This window comes from Vulpes vulpes, chromosome 13 (assembly GCF_048418805.1).
Source record: "Vulpes vulpes isolate BD-2025 chromosome 13, VulVul3, whole genome shotgun sequence".
Classification (NCBI taxonomy): Eukaryota; Metazoa; Chordata; class Mammalia; order Carnivora; family Canidae; genus Vulpes; species Vulpes vulpes.
In genome coordinates, this window is record NC_132792.1 from 33373758 (window position 1) to 33389556 (window position 15799).

The 15799-nt window shown below is 36.9% G+C and overlaps 1 protein-coding gene across 2 annotated transcripts in view; it reads left to right on the forward strand.

Moving 5' to 3' along the window:
* Nucleotides 1-12080, forward strand: part of RRM2B (ribonucleotide reductase regulatory TP53 inducible subunit M2B) — a 43479-nt gene extending 31399 nt beyond the window's left edge. For both annotated transcript variants that reach the window (XM_025994788.2, XM_025994789.2), the window contains exons 7-9: nt 6-110; nt 1181-1294; nt 8114-12080. In XM_025994788.2, the coding sequence (XP_025850573.1) occupies nt 6-110; nt 1181-1294; nt 8114-8266 (372 nt within the window). In that variant the 3' untranslated portion in view covers nt 8267-12080. The remainder of the gene's footprint in view (nt 1-5; nt 111-1180; nt 1295-8113) is intronic.
* Nucleotides 12081-15799: the final 3719 nt, after the last annotated feature.

Genomic DNA, 15799 nt, shown 5'->3' on the forward strand with positions numbered 1-15799 from the left:
TTTAGGGGCTTCACTGTGACTTTGCTTGCCTGATGTTTCAATACTTAGTAAATAAACCTTCAGAAGAAAGGGTCAGGGAGATCATTGTTAATGCTGTTGAAATTGAGCAGGTAAGCAGGGAAGCATATATGATTAGCACATCTCTTTTTCTCATATGTTTATGCCATTAGTGTATGGGGTTGACTCATAGGAAATTGCCACTTGTAGGTCAAAGCAAGTACCAGCAATTTTATATAGTCAATCTGACAGTACCAACAGATGATGCATTGCAATTATTATGTCAGTTTATAATTTTGTTTGTAAGTAAATGTTAAGAGTTTTATATATACAAAAATCTATTTCAGGATTTTTTTCTGTCTCATTGATCTGACACATTCTACAGCCACAGCAAATAATTATGTTAGTTTGCTTCCTTGCTTTTAGATTTTCAGTACTGAAGAGCGGTTTCTTGTTTGTTTTGTATTTTCAAAACCGAGCAAGATACCTAGCTTGAAGCATGCATTAAATGTTTATAGAATTAGTAAATCAATGAATTAGTGAATAGTAAAACAATTTATATAATGTAAAAATCTAAACTCTTTTTTTAAAAAAAATACTATCTAGTTTGATAGCCATGGTTTTCATGTTGGGAAGGAGAAAATGCATAAAATGCATTTTGGTATTTTAATCATTTTGAGAACTAAATCCAGATAGCTAATGTTTTTATTTTTCCCCTCTTAACACTTTACCACTGTCTTTCAATATAGTTGGAGCTCAGTTTATCTCCCAACCCTCTGATTCACTTTTATTTTTTCATTTTCTTTGTTAATTGTGTTTCACTCTTTCCCTTCCATAATCATGTTCATCTTTGGTGAATCTTTTTCCATATATTTCAGAACAAAGTATCCCCTTTTTTCTATGGAGAAAGTCTATGAATTAAGGTCCTATAATGCCATTGTATAAAATACCAGTAATTTGTTAGTTTCAACTTACTTACGCAACTTGAGAATGTGAAATACTGTGAATAGTAATACCCCCAAACATTTTTAAACAAATGGACATTGCCATGTTGAAAGAATTTATCCTAGTATACTTTTCTCAGGGACTTAGAAGACTAAAAAACTAAAACCCTGTTTTTATTTGGAAAATATGCATTTCTGTTCTGTCCCTGTATTTTATTTTGTTTTTGTTCATATCTCAGGAGTTTTTAACGGAAGCCTTGCCAGTTGGCCTCATTGGAATGAATTGTGTTTTGATGAAACAGTATATTGAGTTTGTAGCTGACAGATTACTTGTGGAACTTGGATTCTCAAAGGTAAGGTGTTTAAAAATGTATTACTGCTAGCTAAGACTATAGCAAGCAAAGCTACTAAAGATTATATTTCATTGAAAGCATTTGTAGCACACCAGTCTACTTTTAAAATGTCCGTGACAGGGCAGCCCCGGTGACACAGCGGTTTATCGCCGCCGCAGCCCAGGGCGTGATCCTGGAGACCCGGGATCGAGTCCCACGTCGGGCTCCCTGCATGGAGCCTGCTTCTCCCTCTGCCTGTGTCTCTGCCTCTCTCTCTCTGCCTGTCTCTGCCTCTCTCTCTGTGTGTGTCTCTATGAATAAATAAATAAAAATCTTTAAAAAAGGGCAGCCCCGATGGCGCAGCGTTTTGGCGCCGCCTGCAGCCTGGGGTGTGATCCTGGAGACCCGGGATCGAGTCCCACATCGGGCTCCCTGCATGGAGCCTGCTTCTCCCTCTGTCTGTGTCTCTGCCTCTCTTTCTCTGTATCTATGAATAAATAAATAAAATCTTTTAAAAAATCTTAAAAAAAATAAATAAAAATAAAAAAATATTTAAAAAAATAAAATAAAATGTCTGTGACAGGGATACCTGGGTGGCTCAGTTGGTTAAGTGTCTGCCTTCAGCTCAGGTCATGATCCTGGGATTGAACCCAACATGGGGGCTTCCTCCCGCTCCCTTTGCCCCTCCCACCAGTTTGTGTGTGCTTTCTCTCTCCCTCAAATATAAATAAATAAAATATTTTTAAAAAATGTCTGTGACAGCCTTGGTTTGCATGAACAAATTGGTTTTGTGAAATCCTTTGAAACTTGAAATTCGTAACAGAAGTAGGAGGCTGATAAATCTTAAAATTAATAAGCTCAATAAATTACTCATAATTATAGGCATTTAGTAGGATTATCTTTGAGTAAATTGAATTTAATATGTATATATATGTTTACCCTCATAAATCCCCATGGGTCTGTTTTATGACTTTTATGTTAATATTTTTTAAAGTTATTTATTTTAGAGAGGAAAAGAGAGAGCATGAGCATGAGCAGGGGGAAAGACAAAGGGAAAGGAAGAGAGAATCCTGAAGCAGACTCCCTGCTGAGCGTGGAGCCTAGCATAGAGCTTGATTCCAGGATCCTGAGATTGTGACCTGAGCTGAAATTAAGAGTCAACTGCTTAGGGATCCCTGGGTGGCACAGCGGTTTGGCGCCTGCCTTTGGCCCAGGGTGCGATCCTGGAGACCCGGGATCGAGTCCCACATTGGGCTCCCGGTGCATGGAGCCTGCTTCTCCCTCTGCCTATGTCTCTGCCTCTCTCTCTCTGTGTGACTATCATAAATAAATAAAAATTAAAAAAAAAAAAGTCACCTGCTTAACTGACTGAACCACCCAGGTTCCCAGCATTAGTTATTTTTTTAAGGCCTGTTTATCTTTTATTTGTTTAATGAGATTAATCCATCTTAATTAATACTTTTATTTTAAATTTTTAAAATATTTATTTATTTATTTTAGAGAGAGAGAGAGAGAAGTTGGTGGGGAGGGACAGACAGAGAGGGAGTAAAAATCTTAAGTTGACTCCACACTGAGCACAGAGTCTCACTCAGGGCTCAACCTCACAACCCTGAGATCCCAACCTGAGCCTGAAGCCAAGAGTCAGACACAACCGACTGAGCCACCCAGGCACCCCTGAACATTAATACTTCTAAATATGAATAGTTATTATGAAGACATTAACTGTCATAATTTGACCCTTTAAACTCAGTTGTCTTTTATTTTTAATTTTGTTTCTCAGAGATAATATACCTGAGTTTCATAAAGAGATGTGTTTCTCACATAACAAATGTAGGCTGCAGCCAGTCTACCTGAGTTTGAATCCTGGTTCTGCTACTTTCTAAAAAGATGAGCAAGTTTCTTAAGCAAGTTTCTTAACCTCTTATCCCCATTTCCTCATCCATGAAAGGGAGATGATAATAATACTACTTATCACAAAGGATTATTGATGAGTTGGTGTACTTAAAGCACTTCAAATAGTATCAGACATACAGTAAATGCACACTAAGTGGTCATGTTGTATTCACCGTAAGTGGAACATTCATAGAACATTACTGTGTACTGTGTATATGATGGTAATTAGAAATTATAGGTTTTAACTTCTTAGCATGGAAATGTAAGTTTAAATTGTACTTAATGAGGAGCCTTATGAAATTCATGATGCTGGAGTAATCATTTCCTTTCTCAGTAATGCATTTATATTCTGGTGACCACAGAAATACTATCATGAAAAAGTCAGATATGGCAAAGGTTTTTTGTAAGATGAACCATATTTTATTATTTTAGTTATAAAATCCTCTGTGTTTACTGATAATGGATAAATCAAGATTACAACTGTATTACTATGATCTCTTAAATTTATAAACTCTATATTTTTTAAAATTGTGTTTGTTATACTAATATGTTTGTTACAGGAAAATTAATTTGCTCAGTTGAACCTTAAAGGGAACTCACTATCCTATAACCTACCACCATATTCTCACACTGGTACATCCATGTTCTCCTGCTTATTGAAAAACTGTGGACTCCTCAGTATAGTTTTCCCTTTGGGAACTTGTTCACTGTAGATCTATAAAACATCCTGCCTATAGAAGAAAATCTAAACATAGTATGAAACATCATTGTTCTACAAGCCTTCAACATATCAATAAATTCCAAAAAGCAGAAATTATACAGACCCTTTAGATTTTAATGCAGTAAAATTAGAAATTAAGATGAAAGATTGCCAAAAGTTCTGTCTACTTAGGAATTGAGAAGCTATCTTAAAATGAGACTAGAGTGAAAATATAAAGTAATAGAATATGAACTAAATAACAAGATTATTATATATATCAAAACTTGTGGAATGCAGCCAGCTAGGTTCTCAAAGGAAAACCTAGCCCTTGAATGTATAGTTTAAAAAATAAGACAGTTTAACAGACATAAACTACACTTTGAACTCAAGAGCTAGAAAAAGAATGGTTCTTATAAGGATAGTTTTTGATAAAATAAGAGATTACTTAAATTAGCAAATGGTTGTCATTTATACAGTTCTAAGTAGGAGCCACATTAATGATGTTTTCTACTTCTTTTTTAGTTTGGGATTAGTCAACAAATATTTGAGTATTTCCATGTGTCAAAAATAAGCCACTTTATTTTTTGGTATTATTGAAATGTAGTTGGCATACAATGTGATACTAGTTTCAGGTGTGCAACTGACTTGACAATTCTATACATTATTCAGTGTTCACCATGATAAGTGTAGTCACCACCCTGTCACCATACAACGTTATTACAATGTTATTGATTATATTTCCTATGCTGTATTTTTCATCTCCAGGACTGATTTATTTTATAACTATAAGTTTGTACCTGTAATTCCCTTCATATATTTGGCCCATCCTCAACCTCCTCCCCTCTGGCCATCACCAATTTGTTCTCTGTGTTTATGAGCCTGTTTCTGTTTTTTTTTTTTGTTTTGTTTTTTGTTCATATGTTTTATTTTTTAAAATTCCACATAGAGGTGAAATCATATGGTATTTGTCTTTCTCTGACTTATTCCACTTATGATGATTCCCTCTAGGTCCATCCATGTTGTCATAAATTGCAAGATCTCATTCTTTTTTATGCTGAGTAGTATTTCAGTGTGTGTGTGTGTGTGTGTGTACATACATATTATATCTTTATCTGTTCATCTATTGATGAATGCTTGAGATCAATTCACACATCTATTGCTGCTGTATATAATGATGCAAAGAACATAAGGGTGCATGTATCTTTTCAAATTTGTTTTTGTTTTCTTTGGATAAATACTCAGTCCCAGTAGTAGAATTATGGGATTATATGGTATTTCTGTTTTTATGTTTTTGAGGAACCTCCATATGGTTTTCCACAGTGGCCACACCAACTTACATTTTCCAGCAACAGTGCGTGAGGGTTCTTTTTTTCTCCACATCTTCACCAGAGCTTGTTATTTCTTGTCTTTTTAGTACTAGATATTCTGACATGTGTGAGATGATATCTCATTGTGGTTTTGTTCTGCATTTCCTTGATAATTAGTGATGTTGAACATTTTTTCATGTGTTGGTTGGTCATCTGATATCTTCTTTGGAAAAGTGTCTTTAGCTTCTCTGCCCATTTTTTCCCCTTCAGCCCATTTTTTCAACCAGGTGATACGTTGTTTTGTTATTGACTTGTGTACGTTCTTCACATATTTTGTATACTAACTTCTTACTGGATTATCACATATATAAAATATTTGCAAATATTTTCTCTCATTCTGTAGGTTGCCTTTTTGCTTTGTTGATGGTCTCCTCTGCTGTAGTCATGATAGTTTATTTTTGCTTTTGTTTCCCTTGCCTAAGGAGACATATATATGTTGCTAAAGGCCAATTTCTAAGACATTACTGCCCTTTTTTTTTTAAGGGAGTTTTATGGTTTCACATTTAGGTCTTTCATCCATTTTGAGTTTAGTTTTGTGTATGGTGAAGGAAAGTAGTTTAGTTTCATTCTTTTGCATGCAGCTGTCCAATTTTCCCAGCACCATTAATTGAAAGACTATCCTTTCCTCATGGTGTAGTCTTGCCTCTTTTGTCTTAGACTGAGCATATAAACGTGGGTTTATGTCTTACCTCTCATTCCTGTACTATGAATCAATGTGGTTTTTTTTTTCGTACTAGTACCATATTGTTTTGATTACTATAGCTTTCTAGTATATCTTGAATTCTGAGATTGTGATACTTCTAGCTTTGCTTTTCTTTCTCAAGATTGCTTTAGCTATTTGGGGCCTTTTGTGGTTCCATACAAATTTTAGGATTATACAAGTTATGTGAAAAATACATGCACTTAATTTAATCTGGTCTTAGTTACCTTGCTCATGCCATGGATGATTTAAATCAGATTTTTTGGAAGGCCTCTGGTTTTAAAATCCAGTGAAGCTATAATGATTGGTTCAAGGGTGCCTGGGTGGCTCAGTGGTTGAGCATCTGCCTCAGCTCAGGGTGAGATCCTGGGGTTCTGGGATCAAGTCCCACATCGGGCTCCCTGCAGGGAGCCTGCTTCTCCCTCTGCCTGTGTCTCTGCTTCTCTCTCTGTGTCTCTCATGAATAAATAGATCAAAATTTTTTTTTTTTTAAAAGATGATTGGTTCAGTGCTTTTTCCACTATATCCTTCTAGTTCAAATTTCCACTCTGACAGGCAAAGTCACTGAATTCTATGACTCAACCACACACAGCATATAATCTTTTGTTGAAACATTGTATATATGTGTGTATGTGTATATATATGTATTTTACTATGTAAATATGTGTATTTACATATGTATGTATACTATGCATTTTATTAATATATTAAGCTTTATTAAGGCATAAGTTAGAACATACAGTTTACCTATTAACAAACGTACAATTCAGTAGTTTTTAGTATATTCACAGAGTTGTACAACTATCACAATGATCTGTTTTAGAATATTTTTACCACCCCACAAAGAAACTCTGTACCTATTAGCAATCACTTTCCTTTCTTTCTCCCACCCCCACCTCAGCACTAGGCACCACTAATCTAATTTCTGTCTCTTTAGATTTGCCTATTCTATTTATCCCATTTCATATAAATGGAATCATACAATGTATGGATTTTTGTGGCTGGCTTCTTTCCATAGTGGAAGTTTTCAGAGTTCATTCATGTTGTAGGAGTACTTTATTCCTTTTTATAGCTGAATAATATTTATTAGTACTTTATTCCTTTTTATAGTTGAATAATATTTCATTGCTTGACTATACCAAGTTTTATTTATCCATTTATCATTTGATGGGCATTTTCAGTAGTTTCCACTTTTTGGCTCTTTTGAATAATGCTAATATGAACATTCACTTATAAGTTTTTGCGTGGACAGATGTTTTCATTTCTTTTGGAAATATAACTACAAGTGAAATTGCTGGGTCATATAGTAACTATTGTTAATTATTAGAGAAAATACCAGGTGATTTTTCAAAGCAACTGCACCATTTTACATTCAGCAGTGTATGAGGGTTTTAGTTTCTTCACAATTTCATCAACACTTGTGGTCTTTTTTACTATAGCCATTCTAGTAAGTTTGAAATAGTATCTTGTTGTGGTCTTGATTTGCATCTCATTATTGAGTAATGATTTTGAGCATTTTTTCATGTGCTTCTTGGCCTTTGTATGCCTTGTTTAGAGAAATATGTATTTGTCTATTCAGACCCTTTGCTCATTTCTAATTTGGGTTATTTTAATATATTCTTGTCTGTGGTGTTCATAATCCATGCTGGAATACTCCTAAATTCAAAAATCCTATTTTATTGCCCCTCATGGATCATTGAAATATTTCATGATTTTCTATCAAGCTTCATCACCATGTCTGCTTCTTGTATTCAGAAGCAATAAAAAAGCTTCTTGTCAACATATGTTCCACATTTTGTTTGGAAACATCTGTGGATAGTATGTATCCATCTATTGGTTATACCTGTGAAAAGGTCTGCAGTATCTATGATGTATTGGATCTCTCAAGCTGCAGAAATATTTTAGTTTGGTGTTAAATCTTTCACTTCCTGCAATAATATGTGTTTTCTTTCTACTTCTTAGAATACCAGAGATGCTAGTATAATTTCTTAAGGAGGTTAGTAGATGATCTCAGTTGTCAGAATTTATCAGCCCTGAGTGCCTCTAGGACCTTCTGGAATAATGGATCCTATAGGTGACTAGACAGGTGTTAGGAGACCTGAGCTTGTTAGTTCTCTGTTTTTCTTGTGGGTTTAATTTGGCTTCTTCAGAATGTCAAATGACATTTCTTTTCTTTTTAGGTTTTCCAGGCAGAAAATCCCTTTGATTTTATGGAAAACATTTCTTTAGAAGGGAAAACCAATTTCTTTGAGAAACGAGTTGCAGAGTATCAACGTTTTGCGGTTATGGCAGAAACTACAGATAATGTCTTCACCTTGGATGCAGATTTTTAAAACCCTTTGTGTATATAAACCTATCACTGGTAAATAACTGTGTTTTTCTTTGCTTAAAAAACAACAAAACATGTAAAGCACCTCCTTAGGGAATAGAAGTTTACTCAAGAGGAAATCTAAAACCAAATTTCAGTCATGTTGGATTTATATAAATACACTCTAATTTTTTTGTTTCATCACTAAAATATAAGATGATACTATGTAGCAGTTAAGAGCATGATATGAGGGGTCAGTTATAAGTTGGACATTCTGCCCTTACTACTTGTGTGATTCTTGGCAAGTCAGTCAAATTCCTAAATCTCAGTGTATCTTTAAAATGAGTATAATAGTAGGTCCTAAATTTATCACATGGATATGAAGATTAAGCCACAAAATTACCAATATTACCACCACCACCACCCCTACTACTACTTATTAATAGTGTTAATTATGGTGATGTGATAAACTGCCCCGCTGTCCTCAAGGTAATTGCGATTCTAGGTCCTTAGATCTAGAATTAGATCTTTGTATTTTTAATGTTTGAGGGAGAATATAAAGATTTCATTTAAAAGATTATAATTCTCATTAACTTGAGAATACTTTATTTAAATTCGTCAGCATGTAGTAAAGGAAATTTAGTTCTTAGTTGCTTTGGGGAGGATACTTATGAAGTGGAATTCAGGAGGCCATCCTGGTAGTTGACCTTGTAAGCAAAATGATTCTCCTCCTTTAGAAATCAAAATCATCACTATTGCCAGATGTAGCCCTGAAATATTTAAAGCCCAGGTGAATTAGCTAGGATAGCATTTCCCAAAGATTATTTGAAGAGTTGTTAGCCCCTCTAGATATTTTGTGGGAGGGGAAAAAAAAAGGGGGATTCTGTGGTCAGAAGAATCTGGGAAATGTTTATCTTCCCTTTCTCTTTAGAATGTATAGTCAGTACATCAAAGAGAAATTATGCAATGCGTAAGCTTATTTCCCCCTGCATATCCCAGACTTAATACAAATCTGTTTTTCACCAATTAACATCTCACCTAACTGGTATTGCTCAGAACATAGTTTGGAAAAAGCTGGCCTAGAACCATTTTGTACTCAGAGGAAGGAGTTGCAGACTAAGTTAAGGAGACCCGGTGGGGATTACAGAACCATTCATATTTGTGCCAAGCTGAGTAATGTACCCAAGACTGACCTTTGTGGTGCTGCTTTAATATTCTTCAAACTCTTTTATGCTGCTACAAGGTTTAACAGTCCTAATAATGGACTATGCCTCATGTACAATAGCAGATGGTGAGGGAGACAAAGGTCTCTGCAGAGGAGACTGAGGAAAGGCTGGGAGCCCATCTTTATCATTAGGAAGAGTCCAGAGGTAACACAAACTCCCAAAGTGTGGTTTCCCCACTTAACAGCAAACTATCTTATAAAATTCTGCAACCAAAAAAAAAAAAACAAAAACAAAAACAAAAAAAAAATTCTGCAACCTAGAATTTAGAGATTTTCACTTTGCATAAATTTTTGCTCCATTCATTCAGCAATGATCTAATTAACAAAAACTGGGAGTTCTCAAGTGGGTGCAAAAGGAGCAGGTCATAACTTTGTTAGGGAGGATGCCAGAAACCTGATATATCTCAGCCCATCACAATGCTGATTATTTGTTCAGCTCATTCAGTGCTGCACATTTGACCAGCTGTTTTTACATCCACTCAGAAGATCCCACAACAGCCTTAGGAACTTGACAGAGCAGCTAGTATTGACATTTTACTGATGGGAGAGAGTGAGGCTGAGAGAAGTTAAATGACTTGGCCAAGATCTGCTCATATCATTGCAGTAGACAGGAGTACATATCTATGACAGCAGAATTCTTTTTTCTTAGAGATTATCATCTTTCTTGTATTTAGTCCTTTATATCCATCTTGATGTGATTTTGCCTATTTCCTCACTCAAGTATTAGGTACTTTAAGGTGTTACATAAAATATTTAACTATATTCAGGTAGTATGTTCTAAAGATGTGTCTACTTCTATACAAAAACTGAACATTTAATATTGATAATATCTGTAATGATACCAGAATGAAAGAAAAAAGTTTTCAGTGCATATTTCCTTTGTTGTGAATCCAGATCTTTTTCATAGGTAATGACAGGTGCCTTAATATACAGCTTATTTATAGTAGCAATAAGTGTAACTGTATTGAGATGAAGAAGTTTTAATACTGATACTGGATTTTTAATACACTGGGTTATTATATTCGGTGTTCTATATCCTTTTCTAGGACTCCAGGTTGCATATTTATTTATTATGTTCAGTATTTTGCTTCTTAGTTCTTAAGGAATGAAGCAGTTGTGGAATCTCTTTTTAATATTATCTTACAGATAAAAAAATTCAGAGTATGTTTGTAACTTCTTTTTTAACAGCACATGTATTTAAATCATTGCTATAGTAGTTAAAGTTAAGTTCATTATTTAGGAATAATATAAAAATTTGTAGTTCATGACAGATTGCACTTATTAAAAATATTTCATTGTAATATGTAGAATCATGACTTGGAAAGACTCGGGAAGATAGTTTGATCCAGTGCTTTCAGACAAGGCTGTTTTGTTGTTCAATTATGTATGATAATAAACAATTTTTTTTTACATATAAGCTTGAGTCATGTCTTAGTTGTCTTGTTTTGGAACATCAAATTTTTCTGTTTCTTTTGCCATTTTATTTTTTATTCATAGAAAAGTGATTAGAGTTGAGCCTTGAACAGTGCGCGAGTTAGGGGCACCAGCCACCCTGCACAGTTGAAATTTACATATAGCTTTTGACTCCCCCAAAACTTAACTACAAATAGCCTACTGTTGACCAGAAGCCTTACCAATAACACAGCTGATTAACACATATTTTGTGTGTTACATATATTATGTACTGTATTTTACAGTAAAGGAATCTGGAGAAAAAAATGTTATTAAAATCATAAGAAAGAGGAAATACATTTACAGTACTGTCCTCTATTGAAACAAATCCTCACATAAGTGGATCTGTGCAGGTCAAACCCATGTTGTTCAAGGGTCAATTGTATTGAGAAAGCAATTTGCATATTTAAATACATTACTTAATAGTCATAAATTTGCATTTTATATTTAAATATGCTAACATCAGTGTCATGGAGTTCCCAAATTGCATTTGTACAGATTAAGCTAAGAGCTAAATGTCACTAATTGATTTTCAGTGGTAAAGAAATCTGCTTATGGGATGCATGAAAGCCAGTTTAGTACTATAATCAATATTGTTTTTCAGCTAAATTGAGTGAATTGGCAGCCAACTCAGGAACTCTTCCTCAGCAGAATCTGTATGAATGGCACAGAAGTGAAATATGTATATCTTTGTTTCTCCTACCATTTAAATAACCTCCTTTTTAGACAATTACAAGTTTGAAGGAAAACTTGGTATTCCTAGGGCCTTGGGAAGAAAGGATTTAAGCCTTCAAATATGGGGCTTAATTATGTTAAGAAAAATATAGGTGAAAATGGAAGGATAAAGAGTGATTTTTTTTTGTACTTCACAAGATTGTTAACTTATGCATTTGACTCTTTTGTTTTTGCATTTGACTCTTTTATGAATATGTTTTGATTTTTTCAAATAAATGGTAAGTTAGCAAAGTTACTTGATATCTGCTATGTATATAGAGAAGCTTTATTGGATGTAGTGTACCTAAGTCTTTTTGCTAAAACACATTATGGTCAATCAAGCCAAACCTGCCTATTTAGAATTGGGTGTTGTGTTTTGTTTTGTTTTCCAAAGAAATAGCTGTCTTTTTTGGTTTATTGTGTTGAAATAAACTATATCATAGCTACATCATTGTGTGTGTTTGTGTCCTTTTTAAGAGTATGTCTTTATAAGTGCAGGGGCTACCCTAATCAAAGAATGTATATACTATTTGTACATACAGATAAATACATATTGGTATTACTTTGTTCAATTTTCTCTCCCTCCCTCCACACTGTTCCTTGACATAAATGGGATCCCCAGTCCTCTCCCTCATCTACCTTCACCTAAATCCATGAGACTTTCTCTATGTTTCTTTAAATCCAGCTCAGACTCCACAGTCCATCATATGACTAGTTCTAACATTCTTTACCAGTACTCTGAACTCTGTCCTCATCTGCATTTCTATCATACATAGAAAAATCAAGGATATTTCCCCACCTTGGTACAAACATGACAGTTTTTTCCATATTTTCCCTCTAGCAACCAAATGCTGCTAGAGAAAAAAAAGCATATAAGACTAATTGGATCCATTTACTATAAATCCATGGTGACTTACTGTCTTAGTCCATTGGGGCAGCTATTAAAAACTACCATAGCTTGGGTGGCTGAAACAAGGCATTTGTTTCTCACCTTTCCGGAGGCTGGGAAGTCCATGATATAGGTGCACCAGAATTAGTGTCTGGTGATTCTTGCTCAATTGGTTAAGTGTCTGACTTTGGCTTAGGTCATGATTAGGTCCTGGGATCAAGCCCCATGTGTCATCATCAGGCTCCCTGCTCAGTGGGGAGGGAGTCTGTTTCTCCCTCTGCCTCTCTCCCCCACTTGTGCACTCTCTCTCTTAAATGAATAAAATCTTATAAGGGCACTAATCCCATTCATGATCCAATCACCTCACACAGGCCGCACCTTCATACATCATTACCCTGGGAATTGGTTTCAACATGAATTTTGGTTATAGCATTTAGTTTATAGAACCTACCTCGGCACTGTCTATAATTTTAGTACATTTTCCTGGTAAACTTGTTCTCCGTTCTCCATCATTGGCTTTTCTACACTGTCTCCACCTTCTGCTACAACCTCACTCCCCAAGAAGGTGCTTTTATCATCTGTTTTTTTCTCTGTGGCCCCACAAGATATATTCTCACCCAGCAGAAAAATCTGACAATTAGAGGACTCCTAAATCTGGAACCTAAGAAGCTGGCACTAGAATTCAATATACCAATGTCTATGCACGATTTCTGTTCTGTGGAGTCATTGCAATCAAAGAGTGATCAAGGATATTATCTGCTTTGCTGTCCCTTCTTCTGGGAATAAGAGCCACTTATTTGTGGAAGCTGCTGCTCCCACTCTCACCATGTGGTTCTCTCAGGACTGTTAGCACTAACACACTATCTGGGCCCGGGGTTAGTCATGTGATCCAGGTGGGGCCAGGTCCTTACCTAAGTTGTTTCTAGATGGAACTAAAGGAATGTCATTATTCTAATGACCAAGCTCGAGAAAATACCCTAGTTCTATCCCCCACAACTGTGAACTTTTCATTATCCCTATTCTGTGCAACTTTACATTATCAAAGTAATAAATGCCTACTTTGGGCCTAAAACAGTTTAAGTGTCCTGATTTGCAAGTGAAAGGACCCTAGGTAAAACAAAAATTGACTCCTGGATCCAAAAAGTGATTGGAAAGGACCTGGGTGTTCAGGCGTGTATTAGTCAAAGAGCTGAGAGCCCCAAGTTTGCTCCTGGGGTGGACTCTGGGGACCAGGTGCACCAGATAATAGAGGCACACCTGGCTCTCTTGCTTATAGTGATACAGATAAAGCCAGACTTCTGTCCCAGTTATGCTTGATACCAAAGTTCATGCTTTCCCTAGAACCTCCCGATCAAGACATCACGGCCGCTCTGATGAGTGGAGTCCCGGGTCCCAGGGGTCATGGATCCCAAACCACCACAGAGGGCTGTTTGGCCTAAGGTGAGAGTCTGCAGCTGCAGGTGCTCCTCAGGCTCTAGGAGAGAGAAGCCCATAGAGGCAAAGGTCAGACACCACCACATTCTACTGGCAGCTGGCAGGCAGCCCTGGTACAATCAGTGTGGGATTTGGTGGGCAGGGCTGATGGGAATTTAGCAAAGCTAAGTCCATCTCATTCTCTACGAGGGAAGAATAGCTTCAGGATCTTGCCAGCTGGGATGCCTGGGTGGCTCAGCAGTTGAGTGTCTGCTTTTGGCCCAGGGAATGATCCTGGGGTCCTAGGATCGAGTCCCACATCAGGCTCCCTGCGAGGAGCCTGCTTCTCTCTCTGCCTGTGTCTTTGCCTCTCTCTCTGTGTCTCTCATGAATAAATAAATAAAATCTTTAAAAAAAGAAAAAAAGGATCTTGCCAGCTGCTACCAAGGTGGAGCTCAGAGTTGCCAGCCCCCACCTATCCTGCATGGATCTGGGAAAAACCAAAGGAGGCTGCTGTGGCCCCCAGTCTTCCCTGATGTCAAGGGAAGCAGAAGTGACTGGGTGGGATGGGGTGGGGGCACATGGTGCCAAATCTCCTTTCTTGCTATAAAACTGACCTGTCTGCTCCATTGACCTCCTGTTCCCCATCTCCTCCTTTGACTTTTTGCAGGTGGTGGTAGATCTTCCTGCTCTGGAAGATCATGGCAGTGTTTTGCCAGAGATCTCATTTCTGGACTTCCTCATGGTGGAGCCCTTGAGCCGCTGGTTTCTCAGCTCAGAGGCTGCTTCTTCCCTGTGGGAGTTAGAGGTAGATTTTAAAGAAGAATGATTCTGCTTCCAGATGAGCTTGGACTGGAAGCAGAAGAAATTCCTGCTCAGCACTGGTCCTTTAGAAGGGCAAACCCCCTTGGGGAATTTCACCTCCAGCTGGCTGTCCAGAAATGAAAGCCTAGGGGATATTACTGTAAGGGAAGCCCTGCACTTTGGTACTTTGCTACCAACTAAAGGAGGAAAAAGTTCTTTCCATAGACAGGTGCTGAGCACTTATGAAGCAACTGACAAAGCTACACATTTTTATGAAGTATCAGGAGCCCTGGGCTAGTCAGAGTCACCGGGATTTTGTTATTTGTTTATCCATCCGTTTGGGGGATGGGTGTTGGTGAGGGGAGGGTCAGAAATGGCAGACAGATAACACATACCCTCTGGCCCATTCTGGGAAGATCTAAAGGTGAAGGGGAAGGTACTAGCTCTTGTCTGTTGTACCAGAATGGATCACACCAGTCCCTTTGGCCTTGGATACCTGAAATCTCCCATCCACCTCAGTCTGAGAGGAGAGATAGAGATATCTATGGTCAGAGCAGTATATTTTCACAATTCTGATGTGGGGAGTAGGTTTCTTAAGAGCTAAGGCATCATTAAATGATACTCCAGCCTATGAATACTAAATCTATTTTGACTCAGTTAACTTATTTGCAACCCACAGGAAGTACCTCAAATTGTAAGACTTTGCTATGGTGAGTTGTGGAAGAGCACAGGCTTTAGGGCCAAGCTACTGGGTTCAAATCCTGGCTCTATTATTTACTGGCTGGATGCCTTTGGCAAGTTAAATGTGCAACTGAGAAGAACAGCAGTGTGGACTTCTTATGTCATTGTATAAATATGCAGAACACTTAAAATAGCACCCAGCACCTAATAAGCACTCAATAATTGAAGCTATTATCTCAAAGCTTCTTTTTAGCATTAAAATTCCAACTGTTTGCCTGGGACATTGCCATTGGCTTAGAGTGACCTTAAGGTCAATAGTTCCCCAAAGGCTGAGCTATTGGCTTCTTGCTATGTCACCTTTAACAATTTTGTCGCTGTAT